At 38.3% G+C, this 14,113-nt stretch overlaps 2 protein-coding genes across 18 annotated transcripts in view; one reads left to right on the top strand and one right to left on the bottom strand.

Annotated features, from left to right (window-relative positions):
• The window catches only part of LOC111604925 (TLD domain-containing protein 2), a 71,487-nt gene that overhangs the window by 42,477 nt on the left and 14,897 nt on the right, over window positions 1-14,113 (top strand). For 4 of the 17 annotated variants that reach the window (XM_023323179.2, XM_023323178.2, XM_023323175.2 and 1 more), the window contains 11 exons: window positions 4,995-5,098; window positions 6,305-6,604; window positions 7,470-7,979; window positions 8,046-8,152; window positions 8,217-8,371; window positions 8,715-9,288; window positions 9,355-9,518; window positions 10,202-10,356; window positions 10,422-10,584; window positions 10,649-10,850; window positions 11,324-11,413. In XM_023323179.2, the coding sequence (XP_023178947.2) occupies window positions 4,995-5,098; window positions 6,305-6,604; window positions 7,470-7,979; window positions 8,046-8,152; window positions 8,217-8,371; window positions 8,715-9,288; window positions 9,355-9,518; window positions 10,202-10,356; window positions 10,422-10,584; window positions 10,649-10,850; window positions 11,324-11,413 (2,524 nt within the window). Of the gene's footprint in view, window positions 1-4,994; window positions 5,099-6,304; window positions 6,605-6,872; window positions 7,121-7,469; window positions 7,980-8,045; window positions 8,153-8,216; window positions 8,372-8,714; window positions 9,289-9,354; window positions 9,519-9,819; window positions 9,952-10,201; window positions 10,357-10,421; window positions 10,585-10,648; window positions 10,851-11,323; window positions 11,414-14,113 lie in introns of those variants that run through there. The other 13 variants (XM_023323194.2, XM_023323188.2, XM_023323187.2 and 10 more) reach the window with 8 other exon arrangements.
• On the bottom strand, window positions 3,741-4,585 carry LOC111604929 (probable mitochondrial import inner membrane translocase subunit Tim17 1). Its single transcript, XM_023323198.1, has 3 exons — window positions 4,170-4,585; window positions 3,909-4,117; window positions 3,741-3,823 (listed from the first exon to the last, which is right to left on the bottom strand). Exons 1-3 carry the CDS (start codon window positions 4,489-4,491, stop codon window positions 3,803-3,805), a joined length of 552 nt encoding a protein of 183 aa, XP_023178966.1. The 5' UTR covers window positions 4,492-4,585; the 3' UTR covers window positions 3,741-3,802.

The following is a 14,113-nucleotide window of genomic DNA, read 5'->3' as shown; positions in this document are numbered from 1 at the left end:
TAAGTTCAGTTAATTATTGCTAACACAACACTCACACACACACACAAAACCACACCCACTCACACAGGTATAACAGCATCGTGTACAATTATAGCTAACACCTGTATCATTTTGAATTGCATGTTTAGCATGTTGCATGTTAACTCTTCCATGTACATCTGCAAGCATGTTTATAACTTCTTAAGGCATGACTATGCATAACGATTTGCCATATATATATATATCACCCATATCCTATATACCCAATATATATCCTTTCTATTTACATGACATTTTTTCCAGCGAAAATTGTGTCCATAACCAAGATTTTTACCAATTTACAGCTAATTTATAAAGAACGCAATCGAATTGCATAAATAATACAATGGAAAACGAAAACTCGGTATCGATTTTGATTATTTATAGATTTGGAAGTAATCTTAATAGCCCTTGTCTTTCACATTGCCAAACTTTGTTCGTGTATTATTTATAAGAGTCACAAAGTTTGCTAAGCACCTCATATTAATATGATTAAAAGTATAAAAAAATAAATTTCTTGGCGAATAAACAATGGGAAACCTTTTGTGCTGTGGACAGATTAGCAAAGATTAGATTAAAGAGCAAATAGCTTGATAGGGTCTTCAACCAAGTGCGTCATATCAATCAAAAGTGTCTCAAGTTTTTCTTCTTGTTCTGCATACAAATATAACTATATGCCTATATACATATACATAAATATATATGAATGTGTGTATGTTTACAAATTTTTGGGCTTGTTTTTCAAACAATTATTATCTGTGCTTAGATGAAGACGTATTTGACTTCTTTGCAGATTAATGTTTTATGATGATATTTTATGTTTGCTTACCAAAAGTTGAAAAAAAACCTGAAAATACACAGTGCTGAGATATATAGTATATAACTAGATCGGACAGAGTGAGTGCCGTACCATCTATAATATTACAGAGGAAAACACTGAAAATCTCGAATCTAACTCAAATATTCAAACTAAAATTATATTTAATTTATAAACAAATTTAGATTTTTGTCTTAGGGATCCATTAAATATACTTTGGATATATTTCAAAGAAAAGAAATATATATGAATAGATGCGAAAGAATACCGAATTGCAGAGAAAAAAACTAAAGAGAAAAGATCAATAAATAACGAAGATTCGGGTTCGATTCCCTGACTAGCTCCCTTTATGTTATATATTTTACGAATATTTATCTATATTTATATATTTTTTTATAATAAACCAATCGTTGTGTTTTGGAATACCTTATGAAAAGTTCTTGAACTTTCAGTAAATCAATGGCACAACGATAGCTCGATTATCAGTTTTATCATTTCACATCAGATAATATATGTATATATATATATATATATATATATATATGTATATAGCTTTCTATATATGTTATTTATATATATAGCTACAGCAAGCCAAACAGAATAATGTTGTCTTTTTGAAGTGTTGCTGACAGTTGTTGACATATGTCAGCTGTCCGCAGTAGCTGTTCATTGGATCGATGGGTGAGTGGTTAGGTGGTTGGGTGGTTCGCACTGCTCGAATGGTGTCAGTGTGGCAACAACTGCAGTCAGCCTTCCTTGGCACTCGTCATTATCAAAGTCAAAACGCTTTAAGCCAGCTATACTGCTACCTTTTTTTAGTGTTCAATATCAAAAGCAAACACTGGTAAGATATAGCTGAGCGTATTCTCTATGCACTAGAAATATATATGCGAGTTTTCGAACTTCAAATAAGAAAGGTATCCTAAGCGTGTGGCACCTGCAGTGTACCACATAATATATGTTTACTGAACTCACTCAAAAGTTTATTTAACAACGAATACTAAAGAACAAAATGAAATGTATTTAATCATGTGATAGCATTTTAGCTGGAATGGAAACAACTGTACAAATGAAATTCCTAGGTCGCCTCTCGACTTAACAAATAATAAGAATGTAAAAATGAATTAAGCAACACTGACCAACACGGCTTTTGTGACCAAGAACTACACTTTGCTTCAATGAAGACTTTTTACCAGCTTAAGGCATATTTTAAACTAGTAAATCTTATCATCTTTTTAGATATTCTAATCGAATATCTATAATCTCAGACAATAAAATCTCAGCCAGATATTCTCAATGGTTGAAGTAGGATTTTCAAATACTCTAAAGTCATGTTTGGAGAAATGGTTAAGTTGATATTAGTAGAGCTCATGTTAGATATTTTTAATTTTAGAATTGAAAATTTCGACATATAGTAGCCCTGACTACGTCAGATTCGTGTTCATTAAGTTTAATCCAACTAGTCACTCGATGCTGTTGCCCTGTGTAATTTATGTCGCAACTCACAAATCAAACACAGTTCTATAAACAGATATATACAGTTATTATGCGGGCCAAGTGAATGGGCGGGCACAGTTTATTTGATTTGTGAAATAATTCAGCTGCGCAATTTAATTAAAAATTGAAACATGCAAAATAGCAGAAAATGCGATAAATAATAATACATCAAATAAATAATACATTTTTGTTTATCTACAAACGATAAGCTCTCTTAACTGCGCTTACGCATATAAATGCTAGAATTGTATAAATATATATATATATATATAGATATAGAGATATACATATATAGATATCTTTTATCATAGATATTCAATTACGTTTACCGCAGTGTGCGGAGACATGCGCAAATTAATTTCCATTTAGCTTTATTTTTAATCAATTTAACAAGAGTAAAAACACAAAATAAAAAGAAAATAAGAGAAAAACTGAGTTATAAATGTGCTCAATGAGAAAAGATATCTATCTATATATGTGCATATAAAGCTTATTGACAATTCTTGTGCCTGTCAATCAGCTATTCAATTTCTTGTGTCGAAAATCAAATAAAAATCGGATTTTTCCTTAACGGACGACAGTACGCGCAGGCGGAAATTACATTTCTTATACCCTGTAGACATTGTGAGGCTTATAACGGCTGTATTGTCCCAATGAAGGCAGTTCATCTACATGAGTTGAAAAGCTAGGGTATAGATATTAAAATTCTTATAAATTTAATAATTTAATATTGAGACAACGCTTTAATCTAATCTTAATCAATCAGTACCTAGAGAACACTGAATCAAGCTATGGTTTGGGTATTTATTAATCAATCAATACCGCCTAGAAAACATTCACTTCTTTATCAACCGAGCTATAACAGAAACCCGTCAAAATATAGATACACAGATATATATATAAAAGAATATATGAATAAGGTATTTCTTAGTCAGTCAACCCACGCACAGAGCACACTCACTTCCTTTCCAATCAAGTTGTGACAGAAAACTGTCAAAATTGAGCCTCACAAAGATAAATAGTTTGAAATATTGATAACTCTTACAAATGCTATCATGACACACGTATATATATATATTTATATTTCTATAAATATATATGTATTTGTGTAGGAACTATTAAAAATCGAGGCGGCAGTCCAAAGTTAGCCACATGCCAACTTTATAAGGCTAACTACAAACATGGCGCTAGGAAGCACACACGCAGGCACGCAGCTACAATCTAACATATCTACGTCGTCATCAAAAAAAGTTAAGAATATTCTAAATAAATAAAAAAAAGCTCGAAATGCACGGCAAATGAATTTTAATGAAACTGAATATGTTCGCAATTGTGTTTGAATTCAATTTCGAGGCATTTGCCTGATGCCTCCCCCAGGGCCCCTCCGATGACTTAAAAACACAAAAACTGATTTTCAACATTTATATTCGATGGTCGTGCTGCCTATAGATCGATGATGTGGCGGATTGTCTAAGCCGGCAACGAGTTGCCCTGTAAAAAAAAACAAACACAAAACACAAAATGCTAAAAATGAGACGAGACAAAATAAAAATTGAATGCATTTAATTAAGCTCGCCTCGTTTTGATCCGCATAGAAGCTGGAGATCTGCTGCTGCTGCTGTTGCTGCTGACGCATTTGGCGTTCATTATAATGCTGCATGCGCTCCAGCACCGATATCTGGCGATAGTTATCGGCCGTATAGTGTGACATGGCAATACCAGCGCCCTCGATCAAAGCTAACAGCACTCCGCCCACCAGGGCGCTGCTTAGCATGGCTGTAATGCCTGAGAATATCGATCAAATAATGATTCTATACAGAAAAGTTACGAAACTTGCCACCACGTGCCGCTAAAACGCCGCCAGTTGCTGCGCCGCTTATTATGGAGTTCCACGGATCCTCCTTGCCGCGCATATAGACCAAACTGCAGTCGATGGCACTGAATGTGCCGCCCCATATGGCGAAGCTGCCGCCCACTAGGCCCGAGCGGGAGCGCATTGCGGCCAAGCCGCCAGCGAAGCGACGTGGTAGCCCGCAGGGTGCGTTGCGAAATCCTTTGATGGCCTGAAATATGGCGCCACCCACAGCGCCCATGGTGAAGGCGCCGCCGCAATCCTCGACGATGCGAAAGGGACAAGGCTCTCGTGTATATTCCTCCATAATTATTTAAACAATTGCAAACAGCTCTCGAATGTATGCCAGCCTCCGGTTGAACTCAATCCAGACAATAAAACGTTCATAAACAGGGCCTGCTAAGCTCTACGAGTTCGTATTCAATTTTGTATTTGAATGGAATTCCACGCTGAACCCTGAAATCGCATTAAAAGGTTACAGAAAAACAAAAAACAAAAAATAAATACAATTTCAAATGCGTCGTTGTCCATTTTTGGTCAGTCCCGACTTTTTTGATTGCCAGATTAAAAAGCAAAAAACAAAATAGAAAAAAAATAATAAACATTACAAAAAAAAATAACAACACAAGTAAACACATAAATAAATTGTTATTAGCTGGTTATGGCCACAATTTAAGCTGGAAAAATTTGTAAGTGATAAAGATCGCAGCGAACAAGTTGCTATCGCTTTATATTGTTGCCAATTAATTTAACAATCGATTTGTGCTTTGTCGCGTGTTTTTCTTTTTTCTTTTTCTATTTAATTTACAGGAGCAAATCGCGCAGTGTGGATCATGGCCTTGCAGCGCCTTTTGATTTGGACTCGTTGCGTTCGAAAGTTGAACAGCGCTTCGAGAGCGTCGACAAACTCTCAAGTGAGTGTATATATTTATGTATTTATAAACAATATCGAACATTTGAATAGTGCGCGCTACATGCACTGGCGCCATCTATGTTGTTACGCGCAAAGTAAACTCGCGCGAAGTTGGCTGCGGCAGCTAACAGCGCACAAAACTGTTAGCGAATCTTGTCTTAACTAAGTAATTTTTGAATTTTAACAGCTGATGTTAACAGTTAACAGCAACATAAGCCAGCGAAGTTCTGCAACAAAACCATCATCTTTTGTTTTTAGGGGGAACAACGGTTTTTTGCAGTACTGTAAGCGAGATGAGATTTAGTTTACTATTTATAGAAGAACAAATGGTTAAACAAAAATATTTTTTACTTAGAACAAACAAAACAAAACAAAACAAAAGTAATCTGAAATCGATCACTTTTAGCTATTTTTTACTCAAGCAAACCTATTAACGGTATCTAACAGCAATGGCTGAGTCACATAGAATTCTAATACCGTAGCACTTTGATAACAAACAGCGCTCAAATAAAGTCATTATCAAATTTCTACATAATAATCACATACATATGCATTTACGTACATAAGTGAAATAAAGCACATTTGTTAACTTCACGCTGAAGGCGCTGGCGTTACGTTTCGTGTTTGCCTTTTCGAATCGGAAAACTGCCGATTGCAGCGAAAAGTTTTGACGGCCGTGCTGTCAGCGGAGATGTCGTCGTTCTTGTTGTTGTTATTGCCAGCAGCAGCTGAGACGAAAAAGTAAAAAAAGCGAACGACGCAAAGGACGCGCTATAAACCGCTTATGCAAAACGATTCAACAGAAACGCAGACGTGAAAGACGCAAAGAAACGATAATTGATTAAAACTTTTAATTAATAAACTAAAAAAACCATGTTGGAAATCGTTGAAATCTATTGGCGTTCAAATATAAATGTGACTAAAGCAACTGAGCCAATGGCCGCCAACGAATTTGTTGTAATCTATTTATGCCGTCAGTTGTCACAATTGGCCCACGATGCCATCGAAACGGGCACATTATTTTCGCGCCTGCGTCCCGACGATGATGAATTTGTGGTTTTTGATCAGCTACCAAAACGGATAAAACTGCCTCAGAGTAAAAATCAGCGCCAAATGCATTGAATTTATTCATTTATTTACTTATTGTTTTTTTCCTTTCTTAGTTGGTATCGTGTTAATTAACAGAAGCTGTTTTCCTTTTTCGCAGGGCAAAAGTCTTCATTGCCCACCATACCCACCATTTCCTACACTGTGGGAAATCGCGATACACTGACCTCGGTGGCGGCACGTTTTGATACGACACCATCGGAGCTTACACACTTGAATCGGTTGAACAGCTCGTTTATATACCCCGGCCAGCAGCTGCTGGTGCCCGATAAGACAGCCAAAGATGATGCCTCGACCAGTTCCGCGGGCACTGTTGATGGAGCCGGCGGTGGCAGCATCTCCGGCAAATCGAGCCCAATCGAGCGCAAGTTGTCGAGCGACGAGAGCAAACAGGAGAAAGGTAAGCGACGCTGCTGGAAATGGTGCAATTGGTGCGATGATATTGAAGCTAATTTTTGCCAGTTATTCTAATTTTGCTTATACCATTTACCATGCATAAAAGTATTTAATTTCGCTTAACTGCATTTAGCATGCCAGCAGCATAAACGGGAAAATAACAGAAATTTGCATTTCAAAAACCTGAACCTGAATTGGCTTGGCAATGCTGCGCACAACACTAGCGTTTAACAACACTTAAAACCATATGCAGCCCTAGCTCAACAGCTGTTTGAGCTGTGCAGCCCTAAATGAGCCGTGTGTTCGTGACAGTTTGCGCTATTGTATTTGTTTTGTGTGGCCCAAACGACGGACGGATAAAATAAAAGCTAAAACCAATTTCTTACCACTTGGGCCACGCACGTTCACCAAATTGGATAGCAACAGTTGCAAAGTGCACGGCAGACCACTATTCCTCACAGAGCCGACGTCATCTACACATTTATCAGCATGCACACGGCTGTCTTTTGGCGAAACGGAGGTTATTGACGGATTCTCATACATATATTTGGGCCTTTGTGATTATTTATTATGTAGTTGGACGTGCTAATTATTATTGGGAGGCGCCTGCCAAATGCAAAATTTGCAGCGCATTTCGTTCTTGCGTTTCCATCTGCTGAATGTCACATGTCGCGCATTTATAAAGATTTACATTTAAACTAAATAACACATAAATCAATGTGGCCCCGTTTTGGCTTCACACACTTATCTTATCAGGCAGATAAAAATCACAGCTACCCATCGGGCAATTGCGCTGTTTGCAAGCGCTTCTGGTCTAATATTTGCCATATTATTATCATTCACACTAAGTATTCCATTCTGTCTTGCAGACATACTTGAGGGCCTGCGTCCAGGCTCCCCTAAGCCAGGCCATATTGAGCGCATTGTGGGCAACAGCAGCAATGCCGGCGGCAATAGCCAGGCGGAGGAGAACGCTGACAGGAGCGATGATCCGGTGATTACTCAACGTTTTCTTAAGATCAATGTACGCCATATTACCGATGGCCAAGGCGTTGTCGGTGGCGTTCTTTTGGTCACACGCAATGCTGTTATGTTTGATCCGAATGTCAGTGATCCGCTGGTCATTGAACATGGTCCCGAAAGCTATGGCGTTATAGCTCCCATGGATCTGGTAGTAAATGCAGCCATCTTTCACGATATTGCGCATATGCGTGTAGCGGGTGGAGCCGGTCCGAGTGTGGCTGCAGCAAATGCTGCGTCTGCCAGCGATGCCGAGAAGCCCGAAATTTATTATCCCAAACCAGTATTAGTTGAGGAAGATTCTAAGGAATTGTCCGAGCAGCAGGCGGATCTTGAGGCCAACAAGCAGCGCTTAGAGGGTGAGCTCCATCATACATTGAACAAGTTTACAAATATTAGCTAATCATTATCTTTCACATGTGCAGCTGAAATCGGTTCGCTGGAGATCACCGATGATCAGGAATCACTTTGTTCCAGCACTGGACGCGAAGGCGATGCCTTTCCCAAGGCCTTTGAGCGCGAACGTGTTGAGGTGAGCAGCTCAAAATGCTACATATACATTCATGGAATTGCTTATTAAACTGATAAATCTTTAGGATACATCAACGGATGCCAAAGATAGCGCTAAGACTGACGCTCAGGATGACGAAGAGGGTAAGAAAACGTTGGGCCTGACAAACACACGCAGCACGCTTGAGGAGCGACGCAAAAGTCTATTAGATCACCACTGGGCCATTCCCAGCAAAGATCGGTATGTATTTAACCAGCTGCACTGAATACTAAGTGCTTAACTATTTTGTTTGCTAACCCAGAACCTAGTTTAAGTTACCAACATGAATAAGTGAAAAGAAATAATTGTATCTTAATAATTTGTTGTACAACCTTCTTTTTTGTGTTTTTATTTTCATATTTTTGAACTGCAACGTTCCCTCAATATAAAATACACACCCATACCATTTGTGCTTCGCAAACAAACACACACAAACAAACACACCTGCACACACAAACACACATGCACACGCACACGCGTATTTATACCTGTACCTGTACCTGTACCTGTTACTTGTTAATACATCAATACGCCAAATACTCAGCTATTATTTGTCTAATTCCCGAAGATCATCGGATGACGAGGCCGATAACGAGTCCAATCTAACGGTAGACAGCGGCGCCAGGGTCCCGGACACACAGTCATCAGCCAGCTCTAGCAAGGGCGCCATAACAGGTGCTGCGGCTACTGGTGCTACTGCAGGTGCAGTTGCAGCTCCAGCTCCAGCTCCGGCTGCTGCTGCTGCTGCTGCTGTGCTGCCCGGCATCGATTTGGAGCACCTGGAGCAGCTGTCGAAGCAGTCATGCTACGACTCGGGCATCGATATACGCGAGCCCATACCGACAATACAGCCGATACCAAAGAAAACAGTATACAGCGACGCAGACATTGTGCTCAGCTCTGACTGGGTGCCGCCAAAGAATATTGTGCCCACACATTTCAGCGAATCGCCGCCGCGCAGCACCATTTTTGGCCAAAGCCTCGACGCTGCTGGCGGTGCGCGCAAGAAGACCTCCAGTGTTAGCTTCAGCGTGGACGACGAGGCGGCACAGCAGGCACAGGCAGTCGCAACGGCAGCTGCCTTGAGCGGCGACAAGCAAGCAGACAAAAAGAACAAGGTAAAGCAGTAACATTAAGCAGAAAAGATAGTCGAATAATACATACATATTTCGTTGACTTTACAGATGCTCAAGCGTCTATCATATCCCTTAACATGGGTGGAGGGCCTAACAGGCGAGGGTGGTCCATCGCCGTCACCTGGCGGCAGCCTGAACAAGTCGGCGGACACTGAATCGGCGCCCAACACGGGTGACTCCAACCAGAGCGTATTTTCGAAAGTATTCTCAAGGTGCGCGAACGAGAAATCAGCTAAAAGCAACATATTAACTTCTACTTATATAATTGGTGCCACAAACTTTGTTTATTTCCTCAAAAAAAAAAAAATCAAATCAAAAATATGCTTACCTTCGGTTAATGCGGATCGGCTGCTTTTGCAAACATACATTTTTAACTTATGCTTTTCACACACATTAACACATACATACATAAATACATACATACACACATAAACACGCACACGCACACAACTTATGTACACACCTGGTATACATATATATCTATCTATATATATATAACCAAAATCACATTAGCTCGCCCATTACTCTGGTCTCAGAGCTGGGCGGCAATCTATTTTCGAAAACACCGTCCGAAGAATCTGGTGGATCACCAGTGCCGCCATTGACACCGCACTCGACACATTCCGAGGGTCATATGACCTATGGGTAAGGACGGATTGGAAACTGTGCACTGCGCACTGTGTTGTTGTTGTTGTTGCTGTTGATGTTGCTGTTGATGTTGTAGATGTTGTGTATATCTCATTCAGAGAATAAGTACATCATTTTCAGTTCCCACTTTTGCTCATCAGCTAATTTCAATCTATCAAACATCATAATCGCGTCTAGTCGTGATCATCATTTTGTTTTTTATCACTTCTATTTCAATGCTAACAATCCAAATCTATTGCTTTCACAGGCGCTCCTCCATTGGCACCTTCATACGGCCGCACTCGTCGGAAGGCACAGCGTCCAGCACAAAGTTAAAGGAGCCAAAGCAGCTGCCGCCCAAGCTGGACTATCGCTCCATGGTCTCAATGGATGACAAGCCGGAATTGTTTATCAGCGTGGACAGTGAGTGCAGTTAATCATAAACTATATAGAAAATTGTTTATTGATATCGATCACTTTGTTTGCAGAGCTAATACCGCGTCCAGCACGCGCCTGCTCTGACCCACCTTTGTATTTCCGCCTGCGCATGGGCAAGCCCATTGGCAAGGCAATACCACAGGGCACTACGGTCATGTCCTATGGCAAAAACAAGCTGCGCGCCGAATATTGGTTCAGTGTGCCCAAAAATCGGTAAGGCGAGCATCAAGCAATCATCATGGTGCGAGTGAGCTTTAATGTTTCATCTTATTTGTAGCGTTGATGAGCTCTATCGTTTCATAAACACCTGGGTGAAACACCTGTACGGTGAGTTGGACGAAGAGCAAATAAAGGCGCGCGGCTTTGAGCTAATCCAGGAGGATACCGAATGGACAAAGAGTGGAACCACCAAAGCTGGCGGCTATGGCGGCAGCCAGGATGGCGAGGAAATAAGCGATCTCACCCGCGAATCCTGGGAGGTGAGTGCCACATATATCCAATTGATTGTCCCATTCAGCATTTATCTACAGAGTCTTTTCACATGCTCTAAATATATATATATATATAATTTTTAACCTATTGCTCTGAGTTTTTCTCTCGAATTTTTCTACTATTACATCAAAAGAAAAAAAGTTTCTCAAAATTCTTAAATCGAAAACAAAACTTAAACAAAAAAGAAAAAGTAAAAAGAAATCTTTTTAGGTTATGCCTTAACAAATCTGTTGACAAGTATTTTAATATATATATAATTCTTGTATACTTTTTTTCTTGCATTTTCTATTGTCCACGCGATTTTCAACTTGTTTCCGTTCTCCTCATCGTGTCTCTTTCTCTCTACTTATATTACGTTACAATTTGCATTTATATTTTTTACGTACTAACACACGAATCAATTCGCCAATGATATCTGTATCGGCGTAACGAAAAAAACTGATAACTCTTTATACGACAGCTTATAAAGGCGCCCTTCGCCAAGACCTACAAGATTATTAAAACGGCTTCGCATGCCGCATCGCATGATTTGGAATTATTGGGCGGCGAGGTTAGGAATAAAAAACCATTTACTACCAATTCTTCCACCTAAACTAAACTGTGTTGAAAAAAAAAAAAAAAAAAAAGCACACACAAAACTAAACGAAAAACAATTCACAATTTACAATCTTCACCTTTGAAACTTGTGTGAAAATTATGTGCATTTTCTTTGTGTATTTCCTTTTCGAAAAAGCGCAATTGATTTTTGTATTTATTTTTGTTTTCCCTTTGTGGCTCGCTCGACACTGTTTAGTTGTTCCGTAGTCTTATAATATAACAGTTACACTTTATGCATAATCTTGTTTTTCCTTTTAATTTTTCTCTGTTTTTCTCCGCACATTTTCCAGCACCTTTCTATGTGTGTGTGTGGTACACAAATTCTTCAAAATTAGTTTCTATATACTCGGCACATTGTTGCATTGGTTCAGTTGTTGCATTGGTTCATTGGTTCATTGGTTCATTGATTCATTGATTCATTGGTTCATTTAGCATTGGCTCAGCGAGCAAGAAAAATTACAATTTTTTCCAAAAATTTTTTTTTTTCACACACATTTTTCGAATGCATATTTTTCATATTTGGCAACTTTTCATCAGAATTTTGTGAAACATGGAATATGACTTATTTCTCAATAAGTTATACAGATTGATTTGTGTATATCTTTCTCGCTTGTGTATATAGTTTCTCGCTTGCTAACATGAGTTTATGTGCCCAACACTTTTCGGGCTTCTGTTAGCCAAGTTGAGGTTTGTTTTTGTCAATATCTCATTACAATTATGACGAGCATATGGTTTAATCAACTTAACAAAAGACAATTTATGTGGGCATTACGTATATCATATTTAGCGGCAAATCTGCAAAAAAAATATGTCTGATATTACCTGAAGATAAATATGTTGAATGTATATGAATTTATACCTATAAATATATCTGTTCAAGATCGATGGATTTGTAACAGTTTTTAGTATTTTTTTGTATTGCCAAGAAATCGATAAAAACCCAAAAATTAATAAAAATCGATAAGATCGATAACAATCAATATCGAACCTTAGCTATATGAGCACGTTTTAAAAGCGAGACGCATTAAATTTCTCATATAGCTTCGCTATTACTTCACCTTTTGTATACCTGTCAGCAGCCACGCCCATTTAAAAGGTAGAAAGTTATATACAGATTTAGTTTGGCTAGAAAGCTAGGTAAACAAAGCTTTTGTACCAACCGCTTGGAAGGGGTATCTGCAAGTCGTGCATGTTTATTTGCTTGCATATTTAAATATAATGCAGACAGCCTTGGCCCTTTAAGGCTAGAGCTCTATTCACTTATTAATTAACGTCTGCATAGTTAATTTTGACTTGAGCTTGTCGAAAATGGTCTGAAAAGACTTGATTCATTCAATAATTAGCGCGTTTTATTTTTATATATATAATATATATTTTCTCAAGATGCTGCTGCTGCACACGTTTTTCTCACCCAATAAGCGTGCCCAGCAGAGGCATATCTACCTGTATGTATCTGTATACATATATATATATATATATATATATATATTGATGTATGCTCGACCACGTTTCACACGTCGTATGAGTAATGTTTTGTCTGGCATACGATAAATTATGAAACGTTTCAAAGGTTGCTTTCCTTTTAACAACACAAATAAACAAACAAACATAAAAAATTGTAATAATCTGTTAATCAGCCTTTTCCTAGCTGATGCCTGTTATCTGTACGCCAAGCATTTCCCGCATCGGCTGGAAATATATAGACGTATATATACATAGCGGAATCAGAACAAATTGTTTCCTCATTAGCGAATGCAGTATAAACTGTTTATAGAATTCTAGATAAGCCATAGAAGGCTGGCGAGAATTAAAAAAAAAAACAAAGCGCAGCTCAAGAGGTTATCGGTCCCAGTTGTACTATATAGAGCTGCATTGATTGCTCGAGAGATAATGTTTCTTCAACCTGTCCAAATTTGCGCTTTTCAATTTTAATTGGATTTCGTGTATGACACAGATTAAGTTCAACTCGCGCTAAGTACTTGCGTAATTTGGGCTTATCTTTGACTGCTTTCAAAAATATATTTTAATATACAGTTATATATATAAATATATGTATACAACATGTTTGAGCTCGAATCAAGTAAACAAAGTAAGAAATATATGAACCTAAATGTTTAATAAAATAAACAATTGCTATTCCGTGATAAGAAATATGAACAGAAATAGCCAATGAGACAAATATAGAAATATATAGAAAGATCCATATCTATATCTATGTCTTAATGCAAATGAGTTGTAAACAAGTTTCTGTAAACTCGAGCTTGTTTGTGGCACATATTTGAAGTGTTTTTGATGAACACGTAGGCAGGTCCATTTAAATGAAAATATCTTACAAATATATGCTGATATATATAAAGATATAGAGCTATATATTGTATGCATATTAGCTAATAATATAGCTGATTGGTATTGTTAATAAGTGGACAAGTTTCTGCTCGCATCGCGGCATCATCAACCGGTTTCATTATACATATATGTTATAGTTGTTGATGTTGCTGTTGCTGTTGTTGTTGTTGCTGCTGCTGTTAGTGTGGCTCAATAACTGGCAAATTGAGCGGGTGCCTCAAAACATAACTAAATGCTAAGCTCACACAACAAAAGCAAATTTGCATATAAAGAACAAATGAGCCAGAAACAAAGGCAGATCGGCAGA

The sequence above is a fragment of the Drosophila hydei genome, unplaced genomic scaffold, assembly GCF_003285905.1.
Source record: "Drosophila hydei strain 15085-1641.00,03,60 unplaced genomic scaffold, DhydRS2 tig00000063-arrow-pilon, whole genome shotgun sequence".
Taxonomy (NCBI): Eukaryota; Metazoa; Arthropoda; class Insecta; order Diptera; family Drosophilidae; genus Drosophila; species Drosophila hydei.
This window is presented reverse-complemented; position numbering and strand designations above follow the sequence as displayed.

Coding starts and splice junctions, on each gene's coding strand:
- LOC111604929 (XM_023323198.1), bottom strand. CDS start 4,491: ATGGAGGAATATACACGAGAGCCTTGTCCCTTTCGCATCGTCGAGGAT. Junction 4,118..4,169: donor CGTTTTAGCGGCACGTGGTG/GCAAGTTTCGTA, acceptor CGATATTCTCAG/GCATTACAGCCATGCTAAGC. Junction 3,824..3,908: donor TCTATGCGGATCAAAACGAG/GCGAGCTTAATT, acceptor TTTTTTTTACAG/GGCAACTCGTTGCCGGCTTA.